The sequence below is a fragment of the Parambassis ranga genome, chromosome 17 (assembly GCF_900634625.1).
Source record: "Parambassis ranga chromosome 17, fParRan2.1, whole genome shotgun sequence".
NCBI classification, from domain to species: Eukaryota; Metazoa; Chordata; class Actinopteri; family Ambassidae; genus Parambassis; species Parambassis ranga.
This window is the reverse complement of record NC_041037.1, coordinates 2,172,501-2,188,112: the sequence shown is the minus strand read 5'-3', so window position 1 is coordinate 2,188,112 and position 15,612 is coordinate 2,172,501. Positions and strand designations below refer to the sequence as shown.

The 15,612-nt window shown below is 42.3% G+C and overlaps 2 protein-coding genes and 1 long non-coding RNA gene across 6 annotated transcripts in view; 1 reads left to right on the top strand and 2 right to left on the bottom strand.

The window, feature by feature from the left end:
* Window positions 1-1,416: 1,416 nt before the first annotated feature.
* On the bottom strand, window positions 1,417-8,877 carry sppl2 (signal peptide peptidase-like 2). 3 transcript variants are annotated; one of them, XM_028426981.1, is made up of 15 exons: window positions 8,766-8,877; window positions 7,625-7,741; window positions 7,097-7,279; window positions 6,928-7,017; window positions 6,694-6,833; window positions 5,645-5,787; window positions 4,741-4,837; window positions 4,407-4,523; window positions 4,167-4,248; window positions 4,002-4,076; window positions 3,856-3,918; window positions 3,678-3,777; window positions 3,443-3,520; window positions 3,049-3,209; window positions 1,417-2,348 (listed from the first exon to the last, which is right to left on the bottom strand). In XM_028426981.1, the coding sequence occupies exons 1-15, from the start codon at window positions 8,811-8,813 to the stop codon at window positions 2,163-2,165; spliced, it is 1,680 nt and encodes a 559-aa protein (XP_028282782.1). In that variant the 5' UTR covers window positions 8,814-8,877; the 3' UTR covers window positions 1,417-2,162. The 3 variants fall into 3 exon arrangements, 2 of the variants coding, with proteins under 2 accessions (XP_028282782.1, XP_028282781.1); XR_003671988.1 differs by having other exon boundaries at window positions 2,216-2,348; window positions 2,932-3,209; XM_028426980.1 differs by having other exon boundaries at window positions 3,678-3,918.
* Window positions 8,878-9,384: 507 nt separating this feature from the next.
* On the top strand, window positions 9,385-10,404 carry LOC114450305 (uncharacterized). Its single transcript, XR_003672072.1, has 3 exons — window positions 9,385-9,449; window positions 10,116-10,153; window positions 10,294-10,404. It is a non-coding gene; the product is annotated as an uncharacterized LOC114450305 (long non-coding RNA).
* LOC114450304 (leukotriene B4 receptor 1-like) overlaps window positions 9,836-15,612 on the bottom strand; it is a 6,959-nt gene continuing 1,182 nt past the window's right edge. The window contains exons 2-5 of one of the 2 annotated variants that reach the window (XM_028428324.1): window positions 13,741-14,326; window positions 13,453-13,653; window positions 12,478-12,521; window positions 9,836-11,455 (exon numbers count right to left, since the gene is read on the bottom strand). In XM_028428324.1, coding sequence (XP_028284125.1) covers window positions 11,182-11,455; window positions 12,478-12,521; window positions 13,453-13,653; window positions 13,741-14,310 — 1,089 coding nt within the window. In that variant the 5' untranslated portion in view covers window positions 14,311-14,326 and the 3' untranslated portion in view covers window positions 9,836-11,181. Of the gene's footprint in view, window positions 11,456-12,477; window positions 12,522-13,452; window positions 13,654-13,740; window positions 14,330-15,612 lie in introns of both variants that reach the window. The other variant, XM_028428323.1, reaches the window with a different exon arrangement.

Below are 15,612 nucleotides of genomic sequence, written 5' to 3'. Positions count from 1 at the left end.
GTTTTTCTATGTTCTGTGGATTGATGTCAATTTCATTGTGGCTGACTGAAGCAAAGAAAAGTCGTACAGGTTAAATAATAGTCTGTAAAGAGCAGGCTGTTATTCTGCTGTGACTTCATTTCCATTTCCACTCATAACAGTGTGTTAGCTGATCAGACAAGTCAGTAAATCGAATTCCACTTCTGAGCCACTGCGCTGAGGCGACAAGAGATTCTTTGTCAAGCGGCTGCTCAGCTCTGGAGAGTCGGAGCAGCACAGCGATGTTTCACAGCTGGAAGGCCACGATGAAAAGACGTATTCAGACTCCACTGCAGGGCTTCTAAGTGATGTCAGGCATCAGTGTACCGGTGTACTAACAGAATTACTATAGTGCTTCTAAGCCCAAAAAGATAAAACAAATCATCCAAAAGTCAAATACAGTGTTTCTTTATTATATGTATTCCTCCACAGAGGCATTTAGAAACCACTCGGTGACAGCAGACTGTACTGATGAACCAGTCCTCATCTCCCTTAAAACTCAGGGCACACATTCAGACATCTAAGCTGCTCTGCCCAAGTTAGTGTTACTTTTAAACTCAACTTTTATACATATGCAAGTTTTAAATGAGCAAGAACCAGAATAACGACCTATACTAATGTACAGAGTGCTGGGCCCTGGTGTTCAAAACCTCCCCCCCCCCAGATCCGAAAAGGGCTTACAGAGAAATGAAAGCAAAATGGATACTGGATATATTAGATTATTACCTTGGTTTCCATTTCTTTAAACCCTTTATGATTATACATAAACATATACATATGTGAGCCAGGAACATGTCAGGCCATGAGTTACAAAATACTGTGCAAATGCTTTATACAAAAGAAAAAAGAACACAACCAGTCACTCACTCCTCACTTCGCACATTTTGAGTACAGTACTTTTCAAATAAGTGACGACACATTCCACTGTACCTCCCCAGCACACATATCCACACAATAAGGCCAAAACCAATTCTTAAGACAACGATGTACTGCGGGAACTAAAACTGTCGCACCGTCGGTAGTGAATACAAAAACTACACAATAGAATAAACATGTTCGTTTGTGGCACCTTAGCAGAGCTTTTCAGGGTCAAGTGCTCCAGTCAGCCCAGCTTCAGAGTCTTCTTCCTTCTCTCTGTAGGTGTAGATTATACACTAGTTTTTTTTATATAAAGGGTAAAATTGCATGCAAAAAAAAAAATAAAAAAAAAAATAGACGAAATACAAAACAAACAAATGCTTAAAATGAAATGTAATCGCTTTGGCTCAGTCGACAACCACAATAGCACCACATTTTAAAGGGTATGAAACTCTTCAGACTGACCGCTCTTTGTATCCTAACAGTGGTGTGTTTTATCACGTACTGTAATGGGAGGAATCACAGCAGTAAAACATGCTGTTGGGAATTAAAGTCTTAGTGTTTATTAATCGTTTATGATCCATCCAAAAGAAAAGTTTGCAGCCTTTTAGACAGCGATTGGTTGTCTTTGCACAACCAAAGTACCACATGACAAAACGCCATTTAACCTCATACGTCTGCTTTCGCTGCATCTGACCCCTTTAAGGTGACGCCAGTCACACACAGAGGGGCGCAGTGAAACTATTTGGTTCTGGAGAAGCTGGAAATGATGAATCTTTGGGTGTTTATAGTTGATATAATTATGCTAAACTAACTTTTTAATCTTAATATCCAGGGTTTTCTGATACATTAGTGTAACCACCTCATAAAGTCCTGATAGCTTGAAGTTTGAAAAACCTAAATCATCCCACTGATTTTGCTGCAAGACGTCACCCTTTAAATGCTGTCAAGACTGGAGCTTTATGTAGTGTAATGGCAACATGTTTAGCTTGTGTGTTTGGTAGAGTTGGCTTCTCATTCCCTTTACAGGCTGCACAGACTGTGTGTTAGTAGAAGGGGCTGCCGTGCAGGTTTATTACTGTATGTTCCTCTGCTCCAATCCCTCATCCTTGTGCGTTTGAGCCCCCACTTAGCCAACCGCTCACAAAACACAAATCTGCTCCTCTCCTGCGCACCAAGTGCAAATTAAAGTCTGTTTTACGTAATATGTCCACTGACTGAGACACACCGTGGAAACTGAACGAATAAAACATGGAGAGAAACTTTAAATGCCGTACGAAAAGTTCTCAGTCAGATTTGCTTTCCTCTTCATTCTTCTCCGCTGGGGGCGTTTCCTGGGGTGCAGGCTGGGGCACGTCTTCGCTCTGGTTGGTGGTTTCTGTGGTTTGTGGCTCCGGCTGCTGCGCTGAGGCGCCCTCTGTCTGCGACGCTGCAGTTTGTGTACAGTTGATTGGTGCAAGCACTATGGCAGGCTGCAGGGGACAGAACGCAAAGATCGTATGAGATCATGGAAATGTGCTCAGCTGGAAAAGTACATGTACTGACAACACATACAGAAGGAGCTACAGATAAAAAGAACCAAAAATATACAGTCATTCCTCTGTTTTTAAGCAATTAAACCCCAATCAACAGCTTAATGAGCTTAATGTTGTTGTCAGAGGTATTACTGTAAGACAGAGAAAAGTTCCAAAACTGAGAGGAAAGGAAAACTTGCAGAGGTCTCAGAATACACACATAATAAGCTAATCTACGCCACCACCAGTGAGGCTGTAGTTCACCACTTTAACCACAGAAACAACACATCATCTACCCTCCAGGAAAAACAACAAAAAGGAACTTTTAGTGACATTGTTGTTTAATGGTAGAGAGTAAAGTGGTAATCCCAGATAGAATACCTGCAGTGACATTCACAGACAGCTGAGCCCTCAGCAGCAGACTACAGCACACCCACAGTAAAATAAAGGGCAAGGAGCAGCAGTGGAGGGAGGGAGGGGGACAGTGAAACAGAAAGAGGCAGTTGGAATGGATGGAATTATTTGAATGGGGTTACTCAACTTGAAATTCTACTGTACTCTGCATGTTATTTTACACTAGATTTGTTTGTGTGTGTTTTTTTTTTAAAAGTCTTTTTTGTTCTTCCGCAGTAGGCAGTCATATCAAACTGGTATTCACCACAAATCCACTTCCAGTCCAAAACTGGGGCAACTCCCTGCGCCACAGTGCTACAGTGAGGCTGGTGAGCAGAGTGCAAGGCACCAGGTAGAGCAAGGCCGGCTGACCCATCTGCATCACGGCCAGGGCCACGAAGGTGATGAGCAGGCCGATGCCGTAAGCTGAGGGGGAGACACAAAACCAGACAGAAAGGCTGAAAGCATTTACTTTAATTCTGCGATCAGACTGAATTTATTTTGCGACTCTTAACAGATGATGATGATTTTAATCCCATCCACAGCATCTGTTGTTATTTTTTTTAGCAAAGTAGCTAGTCTTTGTATCACAGGAGGATGGTAGAAATATTAAGTGCAGAGGACAAGAGTGGTTTTTTTTTAACTAGTTTGTGACATACCGATTGTACAGGCCACAAAGTAGATCCTGGAGGATTGTGTTAAAATGTCAAATCTGTGACAGTAAGCCACCAGCAGGCCTGGAGGGAGGGAAAAGCAGAGGCATTCAGACAGAGGCACACACAGTATTTTTATTCTAACATAAGTGGAATTATAGGAATAATTCTGTGCTCATCCATAGTGTGTACTTTTCAGAACATGAGAGGTACTGCTCTATATTTTGTATTATATATATACCTGGTACTAAGATATCTCCAAAGCCCAGGAGGGAGAAGGGCCGGTCACAGAGAGCCAGAGGAGAGGAGTTTAACCTGGGTACTTTGAGCACCATGGGAAGCTGAAAAGAAAAGACAGACAGTGGTACATTTTTCTTAACTGGAAGCAGATAGAAGGGAGGTGTGGAACTGCAGCTCACCTTCTCGTGTGTGGAGGAGTCAGAGGGACCAGCTGCCACCTCCACCATTATACTTTCCCCACTCTGAGGAGAGAAAGAAATAAAATGGGTAAATGTTGCAGCAGACGGCCCAACAGCCAGGACATGGCGACAGTGTAAGAAAGTACCTTTGTAAAGAAGGGTGTAATAAATACAAAGAACACGTCGTAGACAAACAGGACCGTCAGTAGTAACGTGCAAGCCTGCAGCAGAGAGAGGGGAGGAAAATAAAAAACCAGGTGAGTTTACAGCGAACACAATATTAACAACGTTACAGCTCGTCATCTTCCCACCTTAAATGTAGGCAGCCTGACAGTTTTGAGCATGTAGAGACAGAAGGCGATCCCCAGGGCGTCCTGCAACACCCACGCCCACCTGCAGGACATCACAGGAATGTTAGCCAGCCAACACCATCATTACATCAGACCGGCACGGTGCCACCTAACACATGCAGCAACCAACACAGACTACGAAATCTGAATTTTAACATTAGTTTTAAGGTTAAACTGGATGCATGTTCTTCGTGCACTCACTGGTCTTCATTGCGAAACACCATCCAGATGATGCTGACGCTGATGCAGAAGGCCGAAAGGAGTAACATCCGGATCTGTGGCCGCTTGTGCAGGTATGGCAAGTTGTTCTCTGGGATCCTGTCATCACAAGATGGTTCACATGACGGTCCACATTACATTCTCTCTCTCAAGAGAGCCGGTAGAAATTATGATTGCTGTGTATCCAGTAGGGCAACTTATTATTATTTTTTCCATTATTGATGTAGCTGCAGGTTCTTTATGTAAATACACAGTATGAACTCTTTGTTGTATAAAGACTTTTGTGTATTGAATAGTCTGAAAAGAACAAAATCACCTGCACTTGCAGAAAGGAATCCTCCTGACAAAAGGCCACAGACAGCTGTAGAGACCAACAGAGGACGCCACGCAGAAGATCGCAATGACCCAGATGGCTAAACGGCAGAGGTAAGAGGAAGGTTAGCATGTGTTATCATCACTCGACTTCTCCGTAACTGTCTGAACAGTACTACAGTACAGATCTTAGCGGGGCCTGCCTGCTACTCAGAAACATAAAGCAGTCAGCTCCTTTAATCTAGTTATGTGAAATTTTATCAGTCCTTCAGGAAGATTTGCAAACTCAGTCAACAACTGTGCAGAGAGCAGCTCTTAATATATAAAATGCAGAGAAAGCAACTGACGTCTGAGCATCCTGATATCCAAGGTTTACTCAGGTCTGGGCAACCTTGTTGTTTTTTTTAATATTTCTGACAGTAACATTGCACAGAATGTGGGTAGTAATGACATGCCTACTCAAAGTCTAGCAGGATTTATTCTACCAAAAGAGCTGCTATGTTTAGTTCAACACCAGGACATTGAGAGCCGAATAAGCATTTCGCCATTCAGGGGCTCCTCATTCAAGTAAAATCAATGGAAGCTGGTGCGACGCTCAATTGAAAGCTCCAAAAATGTTGCTGCAGTTCAGATTGTTTACCCCACAAGGATGTGATACTGTGGGCCATCATCTGCACAACCTGAATTTAAAGTAAATGCCTACTGAATGATGCCAGGCCGCAGTGAGTGGGGAAAAAATTAGAGGCTTTGAGAGGCCAACCACCCCCCACACAGCAATAAACACTGGCCTGAAACCACCGTTGGTCATATAAACATGGATCTGTGAGCTAAGAGATTTTAGTCAGTCAGTAGTTGTTACAATGAGAAGATACCAGTGGTGTGTGTGTGTGTGTGTGTTGGTGTCATACCGAGGCGATCATAGAAAAAGTAGAGAAGCACCAGCATGTTGCAGCACATGACCACAAACACACAGATCATGATGGGGGTGACGTCGAGCGTCTCCTCGTCCTGCTTCTCTGCGCTGTCGTCCCGCTTGTGTTTCATGTAACGTCTGCAGGAGAAGAAACAACGTACAAAGGCGCCTACTGATCAGAAGAGACTTTTAGAACTGACTCTAAATACATGTATTCTATTCATTCAGCTTTTTAAATCACAGATTCGACTGTCTGCATCCAAGACGGCCATGCTGCCATCCACAGTCAATATTTACTGCCATTTTGTGGAATTCACTTCCTTTAAGTTCAAAACAACACTCATGTTTTTTTTTTTTTGCCTGCGGTCCTGTGCGTCACCGACGGTGCCCTCAGTCACCTTGGCAACTCCGTCAGAATGGACGGACCCGGATTGGCTTAAACTGGTGACTCACTCAGGCGGCCTCAAATAAACAACACTGCCCTTTAGTGGAGTTCCAGCAGCACAATGCAGACTTCTTGGTTTGAAAAGAAGACCGATGCCAAGACTGACTAATTTTCTCCGCAGAGGACTCCCCTGATAAATTACATTTGATTTAAATTTAGCAGATTAAAAAAAGACTAAAAGCACAGTGTGCACAGGAAGAGGGGAATCTGTGTCCTGGTACAACGTAGTGTAGAGGAAACTACAAAGTCACTGGAAACTGCATCACTTGGACTTTTCCTCTGCCTGAGAACTACTTTATAAAAAAAAAAAGTAGTGTCAGTCCATTGGCCCATAATGAGGCTGTGATGGTACCATTACATCCTGATCACACAAACACTGACTCTGCATGATTAAGGAAACACACCTTGACTCTTGGTCCTGTCTCTGAGCCTGATCCTCTCTCTCATTGGTCCCTTCTTCCTGTGTTGATTGTGCACTACTTAGACCAGATGCTAAAACTAAGGTGACTTAACTTTCTGCTTGTTTACTATTGTTTCTGTTCATACTAAGAAGCCCCTTTCCCACCAGATTTCCCCACTTGAACTCCACATTCACTCACTTCTTGCTGTCTCTGCTGCCAGCCCAGTAGCCTCCAATAGCAACCGTTCCAACTGCCATCAAGAAGATGATCACCATGTTGTAGTCCAACACTGGCTCATTGGGTGCATACATGGCAACCAATCTTCCTTTACCAAAGGTCTGTAAATGTTAGTGACAGGATTAGATCAAATATTCTAAGTACACTGAAAGGACTCTCACACATGTCTGGTAGAGTGGTTTGAGTGCCTCTCACCTTGCTTATGTCCAACATATCGGTGTAGCTGAGCAGTGCTACAGGAATGTCAATCTCCTCATACTGAGTCTTGTTTCCTGCTGGTGGTGTCTGTATAAGAAACCCAGCACATCATTTCTGTTCTGTAATGGACCAAACTCAGTTTAATCCCAACAAACAAAAATCTTACCAGCCTGTCCTTGCTGACGATGAGCAGGCCCTTGGCACCGTTAATCTGCGCCAAGCGAACCTTTTCATAGAAAGTGCAGTTGCCCCTCATCACCATGGGGATGCGGTTTGGGAAGCCTCCCTCTGGGACCTCGGAGGGCGAGCACAGGACCGATGTCGTCAAGTCATAGATCTGGAGTCGTGACTATGAGACAAAGACGGTGACATTAAGCAGAGCTCAGGAAATTCTATTACAGATCAATATCTGTGAATATCATAGGTGCTGTTCCATTACAGAGCTTAACTGTAATTCTGGCATTCATATCCTGTTGAGTGGATTACGGCAAAGTTATTATAGTCTGACATCAGTCATAAGTAGCTGCTTAATAGCCGGTTAAGTGAAGATAAAATGTTTGCATCAAGTATAAATGTTCCTAGGAAGGTCCTCAAGGTAGGTAACCTGCAACCCATCAGCCTTCTATGGAGCTGTGAAGCTTGAAGTCGAAACCTGGCTTCCAGTTGCACCTTGTGTTGCTCAGTAGTGACTTACTGCTTTATTGAGATCCTGAGGTAGTCGTGCCCACTGTGAGTTGAAGAATATGCAGTAATCCTTTCCTTTGCTTTTGCCCTTGTCACTGAAATGGGCCATGCCGTACTCTCCCACCACCTGATAACACAAACACAACTGATGTGTGACTTTGCATCTAAAAAAAAAATCTGTTTTTAAATCAAAAGCCGGAACAAATCCTTTAGAAATCTGAAAATTCATGGCCTTTTTTCCTGGGTCACCAAATGCTGTTCTGACATGATTCATGTGGTAAATGTCACAGAGTTCATCTCAATTAGATTGATGTTGTTGTGACTAAAATGACCAGGAGGCTGATTGTTGTCACGTATACTGTACCCATGTCTGAAACGGACTCGACTGTAACATCCTGCTGCACTTTGTGAGGTTCCACTGTTGAGTGGGAAGACACCTGATAACAAGGTAAATGTCAAACTGTGTGCAGCACTGAACACGTCACAAGGTTTCATCAACCTGCTGACCCACTCAGTGCAGCCAGGTACGCACTAACATAAGAGAAATTATAGATTACAAATCACATTTGTATTAATCTTGAAGTTTTCCTAAAGGTTTTATATTAGCCCAACTAACTGTCCACTGATTTACAGCCACAGGTAAGAACCTAATATGGAACCCCCCCCCCCCTGTTCTACTGAGAACAGAGAAAGTCTCTATACAGACCAGAAGAGAACCGGTCTAATTATGAGTTGTGGTCCGAGTTATCAGGTCAAAGTACAGTTGATCATCATGTCAGCCATGAAACATTTTCCTCCTAAAGTCTCAGATTTCAGCCGCGTTGCCACATCTTAACAACAATAGCTTAAAGTCGCTGGCTAACATCTTTTTTTTTAACCAATGTAGCGCCTAAAATACACCGAGTGGTGTTGATGTCTGAGATTCGGTGAATCAGCAGTAATCCTACTTAATTAATGTCACATAAAGAAGTGAGTGATGTGTGGGGTCCCAGGGCCGACGGTGATCTCCGCAAGCTAACAGTCATATAGCATCCGAGCTAAAACACGGTACGGTAAAAAAAAACAGACCTGTATTCGTCAACCACGTACCGCTACGCAACAAAAACGTACAGAGAAAGAGTTCTCGGAGAAACAGGTGCGGTCTCTCTCACCTTCTGGATGAGAAAAGCGGCCCAAATCAGTGTTTCAGGGACCCTCATGATGACAAGCTTGTTGTTGTTTCCCCCATCAACCACCCTACCGCTCGGCTCGAGCCTCTTTATACGAGCCCCACCAGATTTTCCTGTAACCACGCCCACTTTGCCCTACGAAGGTTGTGATTGGACGAGCGAATGAGCTCGGCTATATATAAAGACCGTCGATGCAGCAGCTCCCCCTGCTGGTTTGCTGCAGTTTATTACATGTTAGTGGATGGGACCCAACTAAAAAGTACTCTTCATACAGTTTTTGTCAGAAACATGTAATTTTATTCTTAGTAACGTCTGGCACTAGTATTAGAATGACATTAATGTCAGTTCATTGTAATATTTTATTCATTATTCACACATTTTTGAGCTCATACTACAATCCCTCCCGCTTAATATTGGTAATAGTTTTATTTGTCAGATTTTATTTTAATAAACAAAAACTAAAAACCAAAAGGAGGCGCCTTATGTATTCTGCGCCAAACCCGGAAGCTGTGTGCGGTGTGACGGCAGAGCGCAGACACGTGGTTTGATGAAGAGATAAATTGCGGCTCAGCCTCATTAACAGCCTCTCTTCCTTGTTGCGGTGAGGGGAGTCGGACATGCGGCGGTGCGGAGCTGAAAGCGGATCCACTCCAGGCCTCGTCTACGGTAAATGTTCACATTTATTACACGTTCACTTTGTTTACATCACGCTTGGTGTGTTTGTTTTTGTGCCGGTGGCTGATTGTTGCGGTTATTTCCGCTAACGGATGATCATTGTTAGCTAGCAGCTCTAGCAGCAACAAACCGACCGCATGGTGAAACCTGCAGCTGGAAGCTGCACCGCAATGAACTGTCTAAGGATATAAATGAGATAATAACTAGCAGTCACAATTAAACATCCCCTGTTTTGTACATTCAGTCGGTTTTGTGACTTTATATAAAGAGTATTTCCGTTATAAATGCAGAAACATCAGTATTTCCTGTACAGGAAAAAGAGGCTCTGTCTGTATAATGTTATAACTCACACACTAAATTGAATCAAAACAACAAAATGGTACAACACACAACTTTATTTCAGTTATAGCTTGTTATGCACATGAGCTGCAGCTGCTCCTTACACATTTTTATCTAGACAGAAGAACCAAAAGAAGCCACCTTTGTTTGAATGAATCAACTTTTATACAGTCAACCCTTGATGATGATCTGCAGTCCGTGTTTCACCTGAGCCTGATGATTACACTCTTACTGCACTGATGGGTTTGACATTAAAAATAACAGTCTGCATGTTTGTATTGAAAGCTGGGACTAACAGCCATGTTTTTTATTTCTTAGGGTTGAAGAAACTTTCTGCGACGTCTTCCTTTTATAAGGTAAGTCCATCAGTATGTCAGTATAGTATCATCCTAAAATGGGTTTTCAATATTAATTTCTTTAACTCCAGCCTTGTATGTTTGCTTTGTATAGTTAGTAAATTTCTGCCTCTAACAGCTTCATCTTCTCTTCTTTGCAGGTAGAAAGAGCTGCTGGTGGAGCTCTGTCATTGCAGGGTCATGCTGGATTTTTGATGGAATGCTGACAAGTAAAATATCTTTATACAGTAATCTATGCACACATCCCATACCCAACACATGGCATGATTCATTAGGAATATTAGTGCTGTATAATTATTCAATTATATAATTTAAATTGTAATTTGGTGCTAATGTTTGAACGATTCTTTCAATGTGTTGGTATGTGTACATACTTGTAGGTTGTTTTTTTTACTGGTAAATAAAGCTGAGAGGTAAAACTGTTGTTGCTTTATTTTACACATCAAGGTGGCAGAAAGTGTGCGGTGGTCATAACATGGAGGTTAAGCTTTATATGCACGAATAAATAAAAATGAAAAATCAGATGGCTGTAGTGTGTTACTGTGGGTAAAAAAATAAATTTTATATGCCAGAGTCCTGCTCCAAACATTGTAATTGGAGAATATGAACCATCTACTAGCAAGTTCAAAGACAAATACTATTTATCTAACTCCCTGAGTGGAGTGATTATATAATTGGAGCAACAAAGCAGGAACAGAATTGCTAAAAGTCTCACCACAGTGTTATAAACCATTAAATGTGGCTTGATAATGTTAATCTTATTACAGTAATGACCCCAGGGAGATGTAATACAGGCTACTGTAGGTAAATATGTATTAAAAAAACACTGCACAGGTATTCAGGTACATGTACAAATAATAAACTGCTTGTGCCTGTACCAATGACTTAAAGTCTCTTATATTTCAGTCTGAAGAACAAATACTATAGTGGTGCATTAGTTTTTTGTCTGTTGCTTCTACACAGCTTGACACTTTTTTTTTTTTTAGAGTGCAGTTACTTATATACAAAATCCAGTCAGTGCTTAAAGTTCAGTCAGTGCTTCCATTCTGTGCACCTGAGTCCACTGTGTTGTTTATGGAGTCACCATTAGTTTGTCCAATGGTGTTTTTGTCCAAAATCCGTCCCTTGTGGGTTCCCGATTGCTCTGACGACGTCCCCTCGAAGAGCTTAGCCATGAAGGCGAAGCCATTCTGCTTGATGTAAGACTTGCCAGCAAAGGTGTAGAGGATTGGGTTGGCACAGCTGCTGATGAAGGCCAGTGCTGACGTCACCGCACGGCTGGATTGATGGATGTGTTCCAAACTGTCGGTAAACAGAACAGCACAACATATAGGTCCAATTTATGATAAAAGTTTACAGACCAACACATAAGCTGTCATGCATCAGCCCATATGTATCGTGTTGCAGAGACATCCATTGAAAAGGCTAAATATGATAACTTGTTACAAAAATTGTGCTCCATAAGGAAATGTTTTTATTATTTTTATTTTATTTGATCTTAGAAATATTTTGTGTATGTCTGTTTTTATTTTTATTTATTATTAATAATAAATTTAATTTATTTAAAAAAAAATTATTTAAAATCTAATTTCCGTGTATTTATTAGCATGCTAACTGTAACCTGTAGTACCTCTTTCAACCACAAGGTGGTCTAGTGAGTCAATTCATTGTTCGGTTTGCCCTCCGGCAAACAAGAGAAGAAGAATTATCGGGAAGTAGCATAGCGCTGATCTTGTCATTAAAAAAACCCGTAAGATGATCTGCTGGGTGAGCGGCATGGTTTCTGCTTTGTGCAGAGGGACCAGGACCAGGCCCCTTCTTCTCCGCGGTGCTTGAAGTTGGGAGGCCGGGAGGAAGTGAAAGCCTAGTGAGTAACCAGGAGTTGGCTAGCTAGCTAAAAGCTAAAAACAAACCCCCGGAAATTAGTTCACCCCCAATGTTCACTCACAGCATGAAACAAGGTGGAGTTTTTACTCCAGCAGACAGACCGCATGGAAGAGGATTAGGAACTGGGGCCCCTTTGCTTTCACTGGGAGGCTCTGAAACAGAGTCCTGGACTCCTACATTAAACTGGACGGGCCCTCCTCGTTTGGACCCCTGGCAGAGATGCAGCTCAGTGTGGTAAGTGTGCACTTTTCATCTCTGGTGGAGGAGGGGTTCAGTCCTGGTCATGTTTTTGCTTTGTAGACTGCATTTATACATAATTGATCCTTACTCTGTTCCTACCCTTAGTTAACTACTCTTTAAGTCAACATGTATCTGCAATGATGGCTAATCATGTAAGGTTTTTAATTCATGTAAGGTGAAAATCTTTTGTTACTCACGTCTTTCTTGTTTTTGTCCCGACTGTGTACCACTCAGCTGCAACCTTGGACAGAGCAGAACAAACAGATTTACTCCTCAGGTTCAGAAAAGAGCATTTAAAAGCAGAAATGTGTTACAGATTTAGTAGGGGTATAAGAAAAAAACGAAAAATTCTGTGATATATCGCGATGTTTTATTTGGAGATGCTGGTATTGATGTAAGTTGTGGCCAAATCGATTTTTTTTTATAAATTATTATGAGCAAACATTAATTTCAACATCTTACTTTTGTGGTGCACACTTCCTCTTTCAGCATAAAAACAAATTGAATGTGAGATACAGTTGCATTGTGCAATGTTCTTATAATTTGTTGAAGATGAAGATTCTCAGTCATCCAGGTCATCATACGTAGAGAAGATTGAAACAAGGCGTCTGGACTTGTAGAGTTTTCTTGAAGACGTTTTGCTGCTCATCCAAGCAGCTTCATCAGTTCTAAGTGTTTGGTGGGGAAACATGGTTTATATGTGGTAACAGACCTCAGTGGGTGGGTCTGGGTAAAACTTAAATAAACAATAGCACTAAATGTTTCCATAGTTACCTGTGATGTTCTGGCTGACTGGGCCAGGTGTGTCTAACGATTAGCCAGTCGTTAGACACACCTGGCCCATTATTATAATTAAACATTTTGTTCTTGTGAAAGAAGATAGTATTCAAATGAGGCTTTCCAAACAAGTTTCCATACTCTTAAAAACACACACACATATATATATATATATATATATATATATATATATATATATATATATATATATATATATATATATATATATATATATATATATATTGTTGTTTGCAATATATAAAATCGCAATATATATCGTCTTTGTTACAGTATCGGGATATATATCGTATTGTATCGTGACGTGTATCGTGACGTGTGTATCGTGATATGTATCGTATCGCCAGATCCTTGCCAAGATTTAGACTTTCACTTACCGTTATCATATTAATAACGTGGTATGGAAACCAGAATATGCCAAAAGTGATCACAATAGCCAGGATGAGTTTCTCGCTGCGGATCTTTCGTTGGAACTTGGTCTGTCTGAGGCGTCTCAGGATGAGAATGTAGCTGGTTGTGATGATCGCAAATGGAAGAATGAATCCTACTACTGTCTCAACAGCGTACTGAAACCTCACCTGCACACAGGAGGATCAAACAAAATGCACTGAGGACCTTGATCAGTTTTTTCTTAATCAGTTAATGATCATAAATAGTCTACTTACATGTCGAGCCTCCTCATGTTTAGGTAAACACACCAGTCGGGTTTTGTTGTACTCATCGTGTGTAATGACCACGTCTCTGAACAGCAGGGATGGGGTAGAAGTGAGAAACACCAACGCCCACATGCCTATGAGCACCCTCCTCACAATTTTCTCAGTGATCAGGTAGGGTAGTCTCCGTGGAAACACCACAGCCACCAGCCTGTGCACGCTCATCAGTGTGATCAGAAAGATGGAGGCGTACATGTTGACGTTGCACAGGTAGAACAGGGTTTTACACATGGGTTTACCAAAGATCCATGTCTGCTTAGCCAGGTAGATAATGAAGAAGATGGTGAGGGCCATGAGGCACCCGTCAGCAAACGCTAAGTTGAGGATGAGAAGGGTGGTGACGGAGCGTCGCCGGATGCGTGCCAGGATGCTCCAGACTATAAAGAGGTTGCCAGGGACGCCCACGAGGAGGACCAAACTGAGGATGAGGGCGCCCAAGGCTGTGGAGAAATCATTGCTCACAGCGTTTTCCTCCCCTGGGGTCGGGGTGGTGGTCAGTGGGAAAGAAGTTGTCGTAACCATACTAGAAGAAGTTTTGATCCTAAAGATGAGAGAATTACAACCTTATGTTAATGAGCTGATATGAAGACTGATGTGGTTGCAGTGTTGCTTAAAGGTAGGGTAGGAGATTTTGAAAACTCAGTGAGAGTCAGCCAGATTTCCAAAGTAAACACACGCCCCTTTCTCTCGGAGCTCACCCCGAAGCCACGCCTCCCAATCACATGGACGCGCATCACCTGAAGACGAGCTGCGGTCTGTGGCTTCGGCCATCATGCACGTACCTCTCTGGTGCGTGGAGAGCAGGAAGAGAGTGACAACCAGCCAATACTCCGTGCAGGGTCCACCCGGAGGATTGGCTGATGTTTTTAGCGTTTTATAGCTTCCACAGATGATTCATATTCTTCGCTTTAATGTGAAACTGCCGAACTAATTGTTTGCTATCGGATTGTAAAGAGAAGTTACACTAACTATAAGAGTATTCTTTTCAGTCAGACCAGTGTTTTTTGTGTTTTTTACCTTGACTCGACATGTTTCGACTGCTTCCTGCAGCCTTCCTCAGAAGTCACATGATGTGAAATCAGGAAGCGGGCCAATGGGACAGTGAACTGGGACGAGGGGACTTTCACACTGTCCCACACCTGGAACACTGTCCTGAGGAGACCAGACTGCTGTCCCACACCTGGGACACAGCGCTGAAAAAGCCAGACTACAGGTGCCGCTGTTCCCCTACTACCTGGAGTAGTGGGAGAATGGCGCTACAACCTGCATAAAATCAGCTGGCAGACACGTCACCGGTAACATCATGTGACTTCTGAGGAAGGCTGCAGGAAGCAGTCGAAACATGTAAAGTCAAGGTAAAAAACACAAAAAACACTGACTGAAAAGAATACTCTTATAGTTAAAAAGGTGAAGACCAAATGAACCTTGTCGAAATAGAAGTTACACTAATTTAACGAAAAGTGCATCAGAATGAAATCTCCTACCCTACCTTTAAGACAGGTTGATTCAAGATCATTTGGGGGGTGTAAACTCAACAGTTTTTGGTGCTGAAATATGGCTGATATACTCTGTGCATAAACAACCAGCTTGATTTTAGGTCTTTTTTTGAACTATTTTGTGACTAATAATAATCTGCTTGCTCTGCATACTTCAAACATGTAGTAAACCCGTAAAACAACAAGTAGTTTTAGTCCCCTGTTATTAAAGTTATTAAAGACTTCATAGAACCTAATAATCTCCTCATCACAGATGGAAACTTTTTTTCTGTATCAGCGGACGCACACCTGCCTTTAACACTGTGAGATCTGCACTGATGCTGGCACC